Source organism: Anser cygnoides, chromosome 2 (genome assembly GCF_040182565.1).
Source record: "Anser cygnoides isolate HZ-2024a breed goose chromosome 2, Taihu_goose_T2T_genome, whole genome shotgun sequence".
NCBI lineage: Eukaryota > Metazoa > Chordata > Aves > Anseriformes > Anatidae > Anser > Anser cygnoides.
The window spans coordinates 143,504,732-143,522,739 of record NC_089874.1 but is presented as its reverse complement, the minus strand read 5'-3'; the positions used below and the strand labels follow the sequence as shown (position 1 = coordinate 143,522,739).

Below are 18,008 nucleotides of genomic sequence, written 5' to 3'. Positions count from 1 at the left end.
TGGGCTGCTAAAATCATTTGGTTCCATTTTTCCAAAAAGGAAAACTGATAGGATTATTTTCGTGATAAATTAATTTTACCATGTAATTGCAATTATGACTTCTAATTAATAAATGGTTTCAGCCTTACTAACTAGGTCAGCATTTTTCTTTTAAAAATATATCATTTTTCTCTTTAGATAAGCGTCATGATATGTCCAAGCTTTGGGGAAATTCACACAGTGTTTTTCTAGGGCAATGATCCCAGAAGCTGAGAAATGGTGATAGTAATGTGACATCCTTTGCTACATATTTAAGTGATTTTTGTCTTTTTTACAAGAAAAAATAAAAAGCAGATGATGGTAAAAGGCTTTTTAATAGGTAGGATCACGGTTTCTAAGTACTACTGAACTATTATTTAACTTTTGACTGAGTTCCCCCCCATATGTAGAACACCAAACACTATGAAACCAATGAACCAGCAGAACAATTAATCTACTGCATCACACCTGTCAAAATGCACGTGGCATTGTAAAACATAACAAGAAGAGGCAGAATTGAAGGAGAACAGGTTTTATGTAGTTGGATATATTCTTACTGAAAGTTATTAAAGGAATCTAATGGTTACTTTCAACATCATATAGGACAGAGTTCAATGCTCCTCATTGCCCATTGCTCTGTCAGATAACATGTTTGAAGGTACACCAGTAATATGCAAGAACACTTCTCCAGCATCCTCTAAAGATGTCTTCTGGCATGTGGCATTTTAAATTCTGTATTGCTCTTCTCCTCTTCTCTTCCCTGTCAACAAACTTTTCACACAGTTCTTCGATTCTATGATTCACACATGGCATGATGATATGGAAAAGAAAATTAAGAAAGTTTTAACTACTAAAACAAGGATTAGCAGGACAAGATGAGAGAAAAATAATTTCCTTGGAAGAGGCTCAAAATTTGATGGCTAAAGTATTATGGATATAGTAATTAAACTAAACGCTAGCTCTTATCAGACTGCAACACACCAAATTATCTGTTGTTTTGTTATAGGGTGTTTTTTTTCTTCTGTTAGAAATAGGCATATATTTAGAAAGTACCTTTTAAAGAAAATTTCTGAGAAAAATTGAGATCCAGTACCTACTTTGAAAAGTAATCAATATCAAATACTAAGGAATTCTGTAATTTGGGCAAAAAAGTTTTTTCAAGGAATAAGTCAATGAAAATCCACAAAGTACAAATGACAATACTAGAAATAGTAAACGAAGTTTAAAATTATACATATTTTATCAGAACATAATAAATATGAAGCATTTACAATATTGTATACATTTATATATTAATATAATAATATATTAATAATGTATTATTGTATACATTTATAAACATTGTATACATGACTATATTACACCTAAAAAAACTCTCAGTGAATGCTAATCACGACTGCTTCCCAGATAGTCTCTTTTTTTTTTTTTTTATTTTAAGAACTAGCATTTATTTATAGATGTAAGCCAAAGATTTCTTGACTGATTAGTAGCTTTGGCACCACAATACAAATACTATATTTCAGATAACTTAATGAAGTCCTTCTTCACACAATGATGTCATTTGAAATTCAGTCTCCTTTAAGAACCACCCATCCCAAAACACATATATGAACCACTCTGGAACATTATGTCCATAATATGCATTATCTTATCTTTCTAAATTATCCATAATAATCCATCATAGTGGTTTTATGCTGATGAAGTACCTTTGATATTAATGAAACTATATCGCCATAAAATCAGAGAAGCACAGACCTGAATCATCCCACTTGAGTATTTTCTTTAAGTAACATATCATTTTTACAACTTCATCCTCAATCCCTGAAATGTATCAGCCAATTTTTCTTCATAAAAAAAACAATAGGCCACTGCATAATCCTGGAATACTTACTCAAGACAAAATTACGAAAAATACTGGAAAGTTTTTCTATCTGTAATCCCCAAGAATATGTTGAGAAGCCAAGTTCAAGTTTTCCAGCATGAATAAATTGTTTGAGGGTCTTGAGGGAGATAAAGGATATAAGGGAGGAAGGGAAAGAGTAAGGTTAAAAAAAAAAACAAAAAAAAAAAAACCAAGAACTCAGATGGCCTCTGCACAGCTCTTTTGGAAAGTCTAAACTAACAAGCTGACTGCAGGAAAAACTAGGCACTAGTGCCATTGCGCCGTTAAGGCTTTCCAGACACATAGGCTTTAATTCTTATCTGCCTACCCAAATATATGTACATATAAGTATATATATTACTTTTTTTTTTTTTTTTTTTTTTTTTTTAACTCTGGGCCACGTTTCTGACTATTTGATTCTGGTTTTTTTTTGTTTGTTTTCTTTCTTCCTTTCTTTCACTGACTCTCATTAGAACATATTTAAATAACTTAAATATATTTTAACTAAACAAAAATGAAGTCTGATTCCATTAAGATAACCATGCTTATTTTTGTCATATTGATGAATAAGTGTTGAATGATTGCATAAAAGTTTACTCCAGCACTTCTCCAGTGATCACCACCATTGCACTTGTATACAAAGGTGGTTTACACACACCCTTGTCTGAAGCCTACATCAAGGAGATAAAGTAAGATCTACTATTCAATCCATATCCTTCCTTTGGGCATGCAATGGTAAAATGGCCTAAAAAATGAAGTAAGATAATTAAAAACCTAAAATTAAATGTGTGTTAATCTGGTATTATTAAGTTAAACGCAAATACTGAGAAAGTCAGGGTCAGAATTTAGACAGGGATATTGCCCTTAGGACACCCTTGCCATCCCATGACCACACTGTTCAGCTTCATTTCCAGACTCAGAATCATTCCGACCTGTGTAATTTTATTGGGTAAATATTCATATCTAGTTTGTCACTGACACATCACACTAAATTTACTTTCAGCAAAAGCTGGTTCTCTCAAATGGAGGTATAATGGCTTCTGGCGATAATGCGTTTGGTTACATTATTTAAAATTTTATGTTATGATGTCTTAACAGAAAGAAAATAAGTGAGGGAGGAGGAAAATACATTCTGAAAATCAAAATATGTTCTTTAATTATATATGCTGAACACAGGACACATAACAGAAACCAAAAGAAAGCTGCCAATTTAAGTAATAAAGGCACTAACATTGCTCAGTAGGTGCTTGCACCCAACTGCTGCACTATTGTGTTGCATGGTAAATAACGCTATGTTGTGCATATAGTTCATTGTATTAACACATCTGTCCTTCAACTGTTCAAGGCAATGTTGCTATGCAGTATTCTGCATGCAATAATCTTAGTTGAATTAACGAGGAAAACACAACAAAGAGCAAAACAGTTGTGAACCAATTACATGTCCCTTTTGATTCTCACCCCATCTGTTTCCCAAAACAGAAATTGTCTCCTAGTCCTTTGCAATTACCGGGGTGTTATATTGCCTTTATGACCACACTGCAGTGGAGACAGCTGAAAAGTGCAAAGCTTTCTGCCAGCCTCTGCAGGTCCCTTGGTGCATGAAACTACAAGAAACAATGTATTGTAATGCAGATGTTCATTGATTCCCTGAAGACTTTCACAGACTACGAGTCCTTCACTGTGTGACCTACAGGGATTTGTACTTCACATAATATCCACTATATAGCGTATCATGTCCAAAGTGAAGTACCTAGTGAATCTGATCATTTTTCCCTTGCACATGCCTTTCCCAGCTATCAACTTTTTTCAGAGAACAAGAAGTCTTTTATGCTTGAAACATAAACGCCAATCAAAATAGAATACAATTATAATAATGTGTATCACTTTTCATTCAGAGTCCAGTGCATTTTACAATTCAGGATGATGTTCTTGCCTCATGCTGGACATATACAAGTAGAAAAGAATTTAGGAAGGTCCTGGATCAAATGAAATTGAGTCTACTTAGTCTGAAAACTTGCCCACTTGCAGATTAAGGTAGTAACCAAAGCACAATTTACATCTAAAATACTGAAAATGAAAAGCCATGCTACATCAAGTAAATATTACACAACTGGGTAAATAAAGGCCCAGAAATATTATACAAATGCCATCAAACTAAATGCTAATAGACTTGAAGGTTTTAGATAGTTTCACTTTTCTGAAGCATTTGGACAAGCATTAAAATGAAGTTCTGCATTTGAAAATATTCTAAAAGGCTACTTGTCTGAACAAAATTAAAGCTCTACACATTTAAAATGTATATATGAGAAAACGTTACTTCTAAACTAGATGCATTTCCATAGCACCTAATTTTGAAACACAATTTAAATTTACATATATGTTACTTGCACAAAACAATGTTAAGGAAATGGCATCTCTAATGACAAAACAGTTGAGTGCTTGATAAGGGCTCCAGTAGCCAGTTATTAACTCACTCCTCATTGATATTTTATGTCACAAGTCAAATACGGTATGGTTTATCTCCAAGTTTACAGAATCTTACAATATTTGCACCTTGAACCATGAAATGGATGCCACAGAAGTCACCATAAGAGCAAGTGACTTCAAGATAGTAAATATCTCTTCGTTTTCAATACTTAGTACTGCCTATTGAGGAAACACCTCAATTTTCTTTTAAAGCCTTGGTGACTGCCATTTCTGGTTAGCTGGCATCATTTAATATGGTCAGGAGTGGACATAGAATAAAAATTCTCCTCATGACTTGATTTTATCTATTACACCTACTCAGTAGCTCATGCAACAGCCTGTTTCCTACAAACAGGCTTGCATGTGGGAAAGATGGCTGCAAATATTAGGTTGCTACTTCCATGTTAGTTCACACAACCACTCTCATTTTCTCATCTTTCAGGTTTTTAGAGGGAACAGCCTGGCAACAAGATCAATTGCCTTGCAGAAAAGACAGTTTCTGCACTAGCAACATCTGTTCGACGGTGTAAAAGAAGGAAGAAAACTTTCCTTCTGGTAAAGGAAAGCTAATTACATGTGCCAAAGGAAAGTTCTGGGCACTAAGGCTAAATAATATGAAATGGGCCACACCTATGTGCTGGGAGACTCCCTTAGCCTTTCAATAGGTTACTGCACACAAATTACCTATGGAGAAGGCTCCCTGCAATGCTCCCTGAAATTTGGGAATTATTTTGGAAGAGTGTCAGCTGGCCTCAACCACAATCATGCCAGGGACATTTTTAGCACTTCACTGGTATGTACTCTTCAGTTTCTGTGACTACTGAATTCACTAACATATGTGTAGCCTAGTTTTCCTTACAGCTCTTAGCCCTGCATCTTCTCTTTAAAAGAGGAACATGCTCATCAGGTTAGAGCAGAGAGGTGGGGCCCTCAGAAGGGTTTGCACCAGCTGCTAAAGCCAGAAGAATAATTCCTCAGTCCCACTACCTCAGCACTGCCCCTGGACAAAAGCACCACATCCTGGTGCTCCTATAAATGCTTGCATGTTATACACTAATACTGACTTTTAAAATATTGTAGATTTAAATACCAGTTTTTACCATCATTTGATGATATAAGAATCTCAGCTTTTGTCACAAAAAATAGGTGGGATGTCTTCAAGAGTTCATGCTTGTAGCAGACATTTGATAGCGAGTCACAATGATGTATGGATAAAGTCACTAAGTACACCACTAAGGTTAAACAAGGTGAATATAATGCAAGAGTACTTGGGGAACAATGGTTTTAGTTAAGCAATCAGACCTCAAATGGAACAATGCCTTGCAGACGTCTGCACTGCTGACAGAGTTTCAGGTAATCAACAGTAAGCTGTGCTATGCGTGAAAAGGCTTGGGAACACCACAGTCCTTGAAGACCTGGTTCAGTTCTAAGTACAAGAGTGAAAATTATTTGAAACACTTAACACACAGGTGCGGTGACCTCCCAAAACAGCTCCAGTATCAGAACCAAACCATGAAGTCAGTGGTTCACTACCATTAGCTCCACCAACCTCAACAGTATTCAAGTGTCAAAATAAGACCTGCAGTCCACGGGTTAAGTTGATGACTATTACCCCCCTACTTTCTGCATGGCCCCCTCTTAGTTCCGAACTAGCGACAGAACCAGATCAAGATCCACAGAAATCCTCCCCCGCTCCTCTACCCCCCCTCCCAACACCCCGGTATAGGAGCTGGGCTCTCTTCTTTTAATCCAATACCCACTTCACTACAGAAGATTTATTTAGACTGCCTCTTGTTTCATAAAGGGCTCCAAAAGTCTGTAGTGATTTTGACACTTTGTTATAATGTTTCTGTGACCCCCCCCCACCCCTTCCTCACATACCACACCACCACCCAGCCTCATTTTCATATGGATACAAAGCATCGGGATAAAATGATGGTTCATTATAGTGGTACAGAGCTCTTATCTTCATCCGGCAAGAGTCATTTCCTTCCAAAGATTGAAATGCAAATGTGAAAATTAATGATAACTGCATTATCTGATAGCAGAGATAATACCGATTCACTGTCAGAGTAACACACAGTCATTCTATGATTTCCTCTGCTTCTTCACAATATTCTTCTTACTGTCAGACTATATCTATGGTTAACTATGTTTCATGGATTTTTGTTAATTTACATCAAATAGCATTTCCAAGATCTTATATCTACCACATCCCCCAATCAAAAAAGAAACGAAATCAGGACAGTAATCTCCAAGTCCTTCTTAGGGCTGGTTTAAAAAGAAAAGAAAAGAAAAAAAAAAAAAAAAAAAAAACTATCATTAATATCTGTTTCCATCCTGCAGTGGTCTACCACATTCCAATCCATATTATACACTCTTGCTTTGTAACCCAAACTGCTTAGAGTATTACTAAATAATGCAGATTTAGCCCAACAATCAATACATATTTACAGCAATTCTTATGAATGGTTACAGGAAATCTATTCAGAAAAGCTTTTCAAACTACCTTTTGTAACAGGTAAAAATGTGAACCTGGCATGTGAAATGTTCACAGGGATCTTTCTGATCCACATCCTGCTAAAGCAATACTTCAGAATTCACATGAAAGACTGTTTCAGTGCATCTTTTATTAAAAATTCATAGCAGTGTCACACACAGCATATCATTACTTTAAAGCACTATTTAATTTTGTATTTACTATTTTTCTTACCCTTTCTCATATATTTTAAGAAAAACACCAACTTGCAATGGTAATAAAAAGAAACTACACTGTTATATTTAACCATCATATATGTTTTTTTTCTATAGTTCTTTGATATATGTATATGAGTCATGATGAGTCTCCTGAGATTTCACATGAGTTGTGACTTCATCCTGCTCTACTATTATCAATAGTAGAAATTCTGTTGATTTACTGGAGGCAGAATTTTACACATGGGAAACTTTCACTTAATGTGTAGATGAATGTAAACAGTACATAAAAAATAACCATAAAATGACAAAAAGAGTTGTAAGTCTTCTTTTCCATTGCCTTTTTTTTTTTTTTTTTTCATTTTGGTTATGTGGACAAATCACATTATCTCACTTTCCAGGATAATTTCAGATACATATCAAAAGAACTTCTGACACTGACTTTCAAGACTATCCAACTCACAAATTCAACATGTTCTGCAAGAAAGCTGTGCTCCTATATGGGTGTGAAAGTAATAGCTTATATAGGGAATAAGGATGAAATAATTGATAGTATACTGAATGTGAATTAAGAAGAGTTCTGGTATGGAAGCATGGAACCTCTAGGATATTTCATTCACAGTTCCCCAAGTTAGGCAGGCTTACATAGAATAGATAGGCAGTAAAAAAGGGGATGATCCTATTCTTGTGTGATTGATAGTCTGTAGAAGACATGTAGGAGATACTCTTTTTGTTCATTATCTGTTAAAACACTGATCACTAGCTTCATGTGCACTGATAACCTACCAATAATACAAAGGATTATGATATGTATAATACATGCATATTACTATATGCATATACTGTGTGCATCTACACATATCAAGGCATCCATCTGATAACAAACAGTATATTTAAGGCTGTAAAATGATCTCTACTTCCACTTTTAAAGAAAGAAATCTTTTCATATAAAATTTGTTTAAGCCCAGTCTTGCTTTGCAGACTCTATTTTTTTTTCATTGTTATTTTTTTTTTTACTTTTGCTGTTGGCCATAAAGGAAAAAGAAACAGGTCCTTTACTGTGTGTCTATACACAGTCTATTGACCTCAGTTTCCGTTATTTCAGTTGTCTTCTCATTAAAAAGAACTTCAAAAAAAATAGGACAAAACCAATGAAAACTACAGATAACTTAAAATATATATATATTCAGGTAACAAAGTGACGAAAGAAGGAAGGAGGGAGGGAGGGAGGGAAGGAAGTGAGGAAGGGAGGAAGGGAGGGAGGGAGGAAGGGAGGGAGGGAGGGAGGAAGAGCTCTAAATTTATAAAGAATTTTCTTTGAGTTGTCAAATTGTCACAGTTCAGACTATCCGTCTACCAACTTGCATCATGAAGAACACGTTTCCTTGGTTTCTGAGAGAGCTCTATCTCAGTAGAAAGACCAGATGTAGATTCCATAACAAACTATGACAAGCTACTCATAAAGGTAGCATCTATACTGTGAGCTGGTAAAGTTAAGTAAACCTAAGTTTTTAATGGCTCTTTTTTTCTGCAGTGCTACCACAAACCCCTAAATAAGCAAAATATTTCATGCTTTGGGTTTGTGTTTTTTTTTTCAAAGATCTGAAAGAAGTTATCATTTTTCTTGTACTGCATGGCTGAAATTAATTTCTGTTGATTTTTTTTTCTTCTTTTTTTTCTCCGTATCAATAAATAACCAAATTCATTTCAGAAAGCATGCATGATGGAGAGCATGTCATGGAGTCCATATCCATTCCTTTCCAACCTTCATACATATTATTCCCTTTAAAAAATCTGTACTTAAATTAAACAAAGCTCTTCATTTCATGTCATTGGCCAACCATTTGCTGAAGTTAAACCATAACCCATGTCAAAGCAAACAATAAATATGTATTATCAGAATATGTATTACACATCTTACTGTTTGATATCTTGCTGTTTAACTGAACATTTTTTCCAACAAAAAAGTCATAAAAATGTATCTTTAACATTTCTATAAGATAGCTCATAAAAAAAGACAACAGCCAACACAAACACATTTTCAACTATGTCGAATACTATATTATACACTAAACAATGAACAAAAATGTATCTATTTAAGATAGAATTTATTTATAATGTTTTTTTTTCAAGTCATATGTTAATCAGTGACAGCCTTTAAATCTGCAGTGAAGCTGGAAAAGGTTATTCTGGTCCATCCACGGATGTCTTTTGTATTACTTCAAATGTACTGTAGTGTATTTTATTACAAGATCTTGTTTTCATATAACACCATAGTGCTTTATATAAAGTATCAACTTACTTGTATATTATCATTAAGAACATTTTAAATGACATCATAATAATCAGATTTACTATGTCTTCATTTTCGTTTGCATTATATTTTCCAGGTGCTGGTTTCAGAAAATTACCATTAGCGTTATTCTTTTCCTCATGAAGAGCACACAGTAATTTGCAAAATCAAGCAAGGATGAAAATGTGATTGAAATATACGATTTTTTTTCTAATAAATATTATTATTGAATTATAAATTATTGATAGAACACTTCTGAAACTCTTTTCTGACATGTTCATCCTTTTTAGGGAAAACGTCTATTAGAGATACAGCTATTCTAAGTGTATGTCTAGCTTCAGATGCACATTTTCCAACAGCACGATTAAAATATATTAAATATAATGGATTTTTAAGGCCCTACCTAGAGTCCATACCCATGAAAACACTGATGAACTTAACTGCAAAATCACCTCATTCAAAAATACAACTGACCCCTTTCTCTTAGGTACTTTTATGATACAACAGCGGTTTTACATATTTATATTGAACAGATATTTGGAAAGTATTCCCATGCTACCATCACTTTTTATACCTTAGCAATACTGTGCTTGTGCCTCCTTAGAAGTGCATAATAGAAAAATATTAACATGAGTTAATGTTTTCCTGTGAACTTCTAACAGCGTATTGACTACAATCTAAGTTTCTCTTCCAACCAGAATCAATGACCAGGTGTGCTAAATGATGTCTATCAAGTTAAAACTGGTAATCAAAGTTCTTGAAAATGTCAGTAGTTTCCACACCTATTTATTAATCTCAACATGCTGCTAAATATAGGCACAAAGCTTGTGGGGGTACAATGGTGTTTGGTTGGTCTGGCCTCAGAAAATATAGCAGAAAAACTTCTATCTTAATACAGCCATGGAACTGGGAGTTTACTGACAAATTTTAATCCTAAAATTTTAAGCATCAAGAACACTTTCCTTTATATCAGGAAGATGTGTAAGACATTCCATGTGAAACAATTTACACAATGGTATAGCCAAAACCGTTTCTTACTCAAGATCTCTCTCTTAGTCCCTATTCATTAATATCTTGAACACCAAAGGATAGTTAAAGAAACAGTTCATTAAAAAACAATACAAGGCAGAACATAGCCAATAAAATAATAATAATAATAATAATAACAACAACAGTAATAAAGGAAATCTCTAGTTTAAGAGATTTCTCATGGCGTTCAGTTGTTTTTTCCTACCTGGCCCATCCCAATCTTCTGCCTCCACAGCAAGCTGCCCTGGTTTTTCTGACCTTGCATCACCCTCAGATTCTGCTGCCTCCTGGATTCCTTCTTCATTGCCTGAAAAAAACAATCCAAGAAGTACCTTTTTGAGATATTTCAATAATGACTTTTAGGCAGTTCTCCTGCAATGTCCAAACAACCGCTTATATGTAAGTGAAAATATATGCATATTGATAAACACAGAGAAAATGGAAAAAAAATGTATTATTACACATGTAAACGTCTGTGAGTTCCCAGTGACAAAAACAAGCTCCAATCCTTCCAGTTCTGTGGAGAGACAAGTCTTGGTAATCAGTGTATACTCCGTAGGCTTAAAAAAAAAAAAAAAAAAGAATCACAACTAGGACCTATTCTGTAAACTTACATACAAAGTCATTAAGTTTATATGCATAAATGAGAGAAATAAATGAGCTCATTACTCCCCAGCTAGAGGGGTGATTAAGGAAAATATTCTTTCACTTAAATGTTTTCTTGAATTGACACCTAACTGTTGCTTATGCTTTGCAGATTAATGACACTGTACAAATACATGGTCTACTAACTATGCTGGCTTTACTGGCAACTAGTGGGAGACCTAATCTATGGTATTTAGGCATTTAAGGAATTTCTACTTAAAGGTTTCAAGCCAGCTACCCTATGACAGCTTTCTCCCCATCAAGCTTAATCTAAAAAAAAATAGCATTTGCAGTGAATTTGAGAATTTTCACCACCAATCTGAGAATATCTGTCTGCCTTCAGAAACTACCTTTTCAAGATAGCACATAGGACATACTGAACATTACAATCAGGTAAATTTTTAGAGGTGGCCACTTAATCATTATTTGGAGAATTATTGGTTGAAAGTGAAATTATTTTGGTTAAAGAAAGTTACTAGTTAAGCTCTATGCAAAAATACTTTGAAATAACCACTACAAACATACAAACTGAAGGCGCGGGGTTCGATATTAACACAAAATAGTATCGCCACAGTAATGTGCTAAATGATCTGTCAGGCTGCTTATCCCAGCCAGTAATTTGGTGCATTTATAAATTTATTTATTTATTTATTTTTAACTACTAATTAATCCAAAAACCCTTGAATAGGAAGAGATTTTGAAGAATGGGAGAAATTGAAGCTGCTCAACTAACTACATCGGTTAAACAGGACTGATTTGCAGTTTACATTTTATAACAATCTAGAAGCAAACTTTAAAAAAAAACTGAGTTCCACAGAAAAGTGGCATCATTAAAAAAAGTGCTGTATATTTCTGAATTTGGAAATCAGACTGTTTGTTGATTTGACAACAGTAAAGCAAGGAGAAAAAAACAGAGCAATTAAGTAGTAACTTGCATTTTTTTCCCCACTTATGATAACAAAAGCTTTTATTAGCAACATAGGTAGAGAAATGTGATTACAACAAACCATGCCAGATCCCCATACATTATCATTGGAGCTATATTTATACCAGATAAGATTGCGACCCAGAGTTTTCAAGTACATGATCATATACAAACACTATAAAGTATTAACTTCATGAGCACATGCAACATCTTATATTAACATATTCTTTCTTGCAAACAATTTTTCAAATCCTACGTATAAGGAACTGGTAAACTACTTCTCACACAAACACAACACTATATTCACTCCAGACTAGGATAATGAAAATGAATTCTTAAGTACTAACAATATAGTTCAGTGTATTCATTTTCATTTAAAGCTAAAATAAATCAAAAATATCTAGTAAAATTTTTTATTAAACACGCTGTATACTTTTACCAAGGCTCATGTGCTGAAGTTCAATCTGAAGTTACCTTTCAGAAGACATTCATAAGGAGTAATGCAGAAAAAGCTATCAAGTAGTCTTACTGATTATTTGGTTTTACCAACTACCCTATTTTGAACTAGCATTTGTGCAGTTAGCTTGTAGTAACCAAAAGAGCTCTGCCTTTTTTTTTTCTTTTTAATTTTGTGGACTAAAGAATGTATCAGATATTTTTACCTTCTTATTTCTACCTTCATAGCTACCTACAGCTGCAACAAATTGCCTGTTATTGAAGGGACACAAAGGACAATTTACCAAGACACAAACCTGGCAAGATCAACTCCAGTTCTTTCCAAAATGCTAGAAAACACTTCACAGCTAGGACTATTCTGATAATGAGTTTCTAACTCAAGCTGTATAATCACCATATACAGCTCTTCAAATGTTCTTTTCATGGAATTTTTATACTAAAGGAAATTATTTTCTTCCACTGTAAACAATAGATGTCTATGGACTAAATAAGAGCAACAATAACAACAACAAGACAGAAATAACAACAATTATTTTAGATAAAGCCCAAGCATGGAAAATTTTAGCTCCGAAATATAGAAAGTTTTTCCAGGTTATAATATATGCAAACCTGGCGTTAGCATGCAAATTTGAGCATTCTTTCAATCAATGCAACCAACCAGAACATCAAACAAACAAAACTATTAGAATTGAAAGAGGAGGGGGAGAAACTTATGTGAAAAGATTGGGCTGAAGGGCAAAAGAAGGACAGAGTTACAGCTTAGGTATACAACCTACAGAACACAGTAATTAAGTATTTGGGAGATGAGAAAAGATCTGAAAATTTATGTTAGCAGATGGCTTAACTTTTCATTAACTTGTTTTTTCACTGTCTCATGAAGCATGTTGTTATATGTTTTCCATAACCAAGTTTTCATGAATTAATACATGTCCTGTGCAAATAGAACAAAATACGGAGAATGTACAATAAAGAAAACTTTGTTTTGTATCTAAAACTATTTTTCATTATTTACATCAATATTTTCTTCTATTCAGCATCTACCAAGGCCACATGTTACACACCTGAAATATCCCAACACCAACTATTGTATCCCCATACTACTCTCCCTCCATACTGAAGCAATCTGCTTGTGAAACCAATTGTCTGGGTATTACTGTGAAGCAATTCTAACCTAGGCTCAGATGAGTATCAAGGTCAGATGAAAATGGCCAAGTCAATCCATTTGCTGCTACACAGACTGCAACTTTAAAAAGCCAAAAGGAGGCTTAGCTCAAGAGTTAATAACAAAATACATCTCTCAAGCTTTTTTTCTCCTGTCCCCTTAATGTTACTTTAGCAACTAACATTTGTTCAGCAGAAAGGAGTTTATTTACTTACAGAATTTCCTTTCTTTCCATTGTTTACTCTTTTTGTTCATTCACAGACTATGTTTCAGTCTCAATAAGACTATTTATTTAATATTTATTTTAAAACTGATTACATTTTTCTCTATTTTACAGGTGAAGACATTTAATTGGATCCAGGACACATTATTTTCTTTCTTTCTTTCTTCCACACCAAAACAAGTGCTTTATATATACCACCTACTTTTTTGCTAACCTGTTGATTCATTTCAAATTCCACCAGGTCTTTTTTCTCATGCTTATTTATTCGCTTTGTTGCTCAGTTACATTTTATTTTTAAGTTAAAGGAGAAATAATTTTTTACCATGAACAACAAATAGTGTTACAGAAGTATCATCAATGATAAATATCGCTTCTACTGTAGTTTCTCCTTATGGTGACTAAGATCAGTAAGCAAACATCGTCCTTAAAAGAACATTATTGTGGTTACAAAAACACTCATAAAAGCAAGAATCTGTAATAACATATAGTATGTTTAGTCGAGTGTCAATTAAGCCTTCTGGACTCTTAGCAACTTGGCAGAATTCATCTCAGATATCAGTAGATATCTGAAAATTAAGCTAGTCCAGACGAATTATGTAGGCACTCCTATAGACAGGGAAGAGAGAAACCTCTACTGTGATTCATTCCATTCTAGGATGTCTGAGACAACAGACCACTCTTGGTGATAGCAGAAATGAATCATCCTCTGAAACACACTAGGAACCTATCTTTAGCCAGCTGAAGTTAGGTAAAACAAATCTCTGCCATACAGTTAGGTGCTGAATACACAAAATAGTACTTAACTTGGAAAAATAAAATGAATTCCATATGCAAACAACTTCAGTACTGTAATATGAATAGAATTTTCATCTTGACCTACTATTTCTTGCCAGAATTAACTGTTTTTGTTGCTCTTCAGAAACAGTTTGAAGAGGCTTTTATGTTGTTTTTATCCTAGTGTTTATTCAAGGGAGACAAGTAAACAAGCTAAACCACTCTAATTCAATGTGGTACAGTTGGTCAGGGAGTCTGAACACTGTAAAAGAGACATATAACCAGAAACATACAAGAGAGAACTCAGACATCTCTGACAATACTGCCAAATAGTAAAAGAGAGACTTGAATATACACGTAATTTCACTTTAATCTTTTTAAAAAATTAAATACTTCCCAATTTGTACTTAATCAACTTGTATAACACGTTATTGCAGTATTTTAAAGAATCACATGGGTTAGCAGTTCTTCTCAACCCTGCTGTTCTAATCCATGTGTTTCCTATCAATATTAGGCTCATACAAAAATTCTCATACAATATAACTATTGAACTTTCTTGACTGGGAATGTTACAGCAGCTGTTAGTCACTCCATAATGTATTTTGCAATCAGCTAAATCAACTAAGTATTTTTAACAATGAACAGTTCAGAACTGACAGATCTACTTTCTTGTTCACAACTGCTTATCACAGCATTGGTATCATATATGTTTGCCAGGTGCTTCCTATAGTTAGGATACCTTCACAGAAGCCGCTTGTGGAAGATAAGGTCATAAAAGAGATGAAAAATGTGCAAGCTTCATACACTCATGGTTTTATCGTCAGACAAAATAGCTTTGGGTGAAGGACTGTACCAGTTACAAACAGCGCACTGCAGCTTGTATTAGAGTGAGAGAACATTAAAAGTTTGAAATTCAGTTTGTGCTCATTCTTCCTGGCAGCATAAATGTAAACTTAAATTGTTAACATCCTAATACAGCTGTTTGGAGTGAAAAATCACTTCTCAATTATAATAAATCAATTCAGAAATAAATTGTTATGAAGCCTGCAGCATTTTGCACTGCTAAAAGAAAAATCAGGCTTGATACAGATGCTTGGGATTCACTCACTGTAGAGTGAACATTCGGGTCAACATTCAGTGACCTTATGTATGCCAGTGCAACCGCTCACAAAGGGGTAGGCTTTCCTGGGGACAGAGGAGAAGGGGCTCTTTCCTCTTCCTACCACAACCTACAGTGGCAATAATTCCGGATCCTAGAGAAGAAGAATTCCAACACTGTATAAAATAGATGCCTGAGCTTCAGGAACTATAAATTAGTATACAAACATCATCCTTCACTGTTTGTTTTATTTGCTTTATCACAACACCTAGGACCAGTCACAGAGCTTATACAGACTGAAAATTTTGCTCTTGAATCCTCTGAAACACATAGTATGCAGGAACATCTCTTCAGAAACAACACTTACATAACTTTGAAACAAAGCATATACAATTTAAAATACAAATGCAATGTACTTTGTTCATTTAAAGTAACTTACTTTTTGGCAGCACATGCTATTCTTAAAAACTACCAATGAGATCTAACAGGATGAAGCTGGTCATGTGTATTAGTTCTTTTTAAAGGATTCTGTGTAAATATTTAACAAGCAGAAGTGTTTAATTTTGATGGTGATGCAAGTTTTCAGCAGATATAAAACATGCTGGGTACAAAATGTGTAAATAATGTGAAAAAAAAATCTTCAAATAAGGTTTTGGTAAGGAAATATACCTCTGAGAAAAAAAGATATTAATTAAATTGGGAGGGAAGCTTCCCTACTTTGTTATGTTTGGCATCAGGTGTGAGGACAAGGCAGACAACTACAGAGACTATGGTGTCATGCAAAGGGATTTATTCTACAAGCCTTGCGGGTATGGGGGGGGGGGAGATGAAGGGAGAGATGGAGGGAGACGGTGAGAGAGAAATCTGGTGCTATCAGCACGAGACTCTGTTATCACTTAGTCTGATGCATATCAGAAATACATACCGAAGTCAACTAAGATTCCTTGTTCTATATATACAGTAAATTTGAGCAAAATCTGGCTCTCAGATGACTGATTTGCTAACATAGCTGGAAAAAAACAATACTTGCACGTACATTAATTCCCTGAATTTTATTTTAGGTTATATATAATATATATATATATAATCATCTCAGTATTTTGCTTCTTTGCAAACATTTATTGTTTTCTGTCACGCTGATTAACAATCATAATTTCTCCTGGGATAAATCTCATTTGAAATAACTTTATATTTTGAGTTGTGCTAAGCACTCTTGAAATTTTTTACCCAGTACACATCAGTCTCTTATCCTAGCTTTTAGGAAAAGTCTGTGAATATCCATGTGTCAGTGAGTGCCTACATGCGTGCAAGCTGTTAATTCTCCAAAAGAATGCTAAGGAAATTATTTTGGTTTGTATTAGTATCATCACTTTAATAAAATGACATCTTGGAACAATCATTATGTTAAAAAACAGCATCAATTATTTCTAACCATTTCAGTTACTGCACTTTTCTCGTGGGATAAGTGCAAGTGAACTTGTGCGGCAAGTTCATCTAGATTTAGTTTGGTCTTCCTATTTTTCTAAATGTTTGACATGTTCTCATCATCACCTTGCTTCCTTTTGAAGTCCTCTGAAGACATGGATCACTCATTCAAATGTATTTCCTGTAGAAAAGTAAAAGTGTTCCTGCAAATTCTTTTCCAGACTTACCTTCTAATAATCAATTTTATATTTTCATTTTTAGGGAGCAACTCTTGTGGCAACTGTACTACAAAGGAGTGACATTCAGCTATTTTGGTTACCTAACAATTTTCAGAGATTTAAAGGGAAAAAAATGTTTTCTATCTTCTCAATCCTTGCCTATTAAAATTGTAACTGCAAGAACACTACTTGACATATTAAAGTACCAACCTTTGGTTCAAACTTACGTAGCTCTAAGCACTAGATTACAAAAACATCAGAAGCACACTTCTGAAGATATTTAGATGCCCCAAACGAAGACTGTTACTCAGTATAATTTTCCAAAATTATTTCAAAAATTGTTTCAATGGAAACTGACAATCCATGAGCTTCCAAAACACCCTGAAGCAAAATAGAGAGATGATTTCAGAGAGACTCTAGCGATTTTCAAACCGTAAGTTTGAAGAATCTTCATATTTTGACTTATTTAACTAACAATTCAGTTCCTCCCCTGCTGTAGAAACATTACCTCTTCCACATACACACATTTCCACATACACACGTTTTAAGCATTATACATGGCTTCAAAAACAGTTTAGCCTTCCGTGAGTCAAACTAAAGAAAAAGACTTAGCAGTCATAAATAAATGCTTCCCCTTCTGTTATGTACTAGAATCTACTAATAATACTTTTCCTAGCAACTTTTATCCAAATATGTCAT

At 34.3% G+C, this 18,008-nt stretch overlaps 1 protein-coding gene across 6 annotated transcripts in view; it reads right to left on the bottom strand.

Moving 5' to 3' along the window:
* The window catches only part of ZFPM2 (zinc finger protein, FOG family member 2), a 322,093-nt gene that overhangs the window by 226,949 nt on the left and 77,136 nt on the right, over positions 1–18,008 (bottom strand). For 3 of the 6 annotated variants that reach the window (XM_048068767.2, XM_066990649.1, XM_013180011.3), the window contains 2 exons: positions 10,844–10,942; positions 10,588–10,689 (listed from right to left, as the gene is read on the bottom strand). In XM_048068767.2, coding sequence (XP_047924724.1) covers positions 10,588–10,689; positions 10,844–10,942 — 201 coding nt within the window. The remainder of the gene's footprint in view (positions 1–10,587; positions 10,690–10,843; positions 10,943–18,008) is intronic. The other 3 variants (XM_048068770.2, XM_048068768.2, XM_066990650.1) reach the window with 1 other exon arrangement.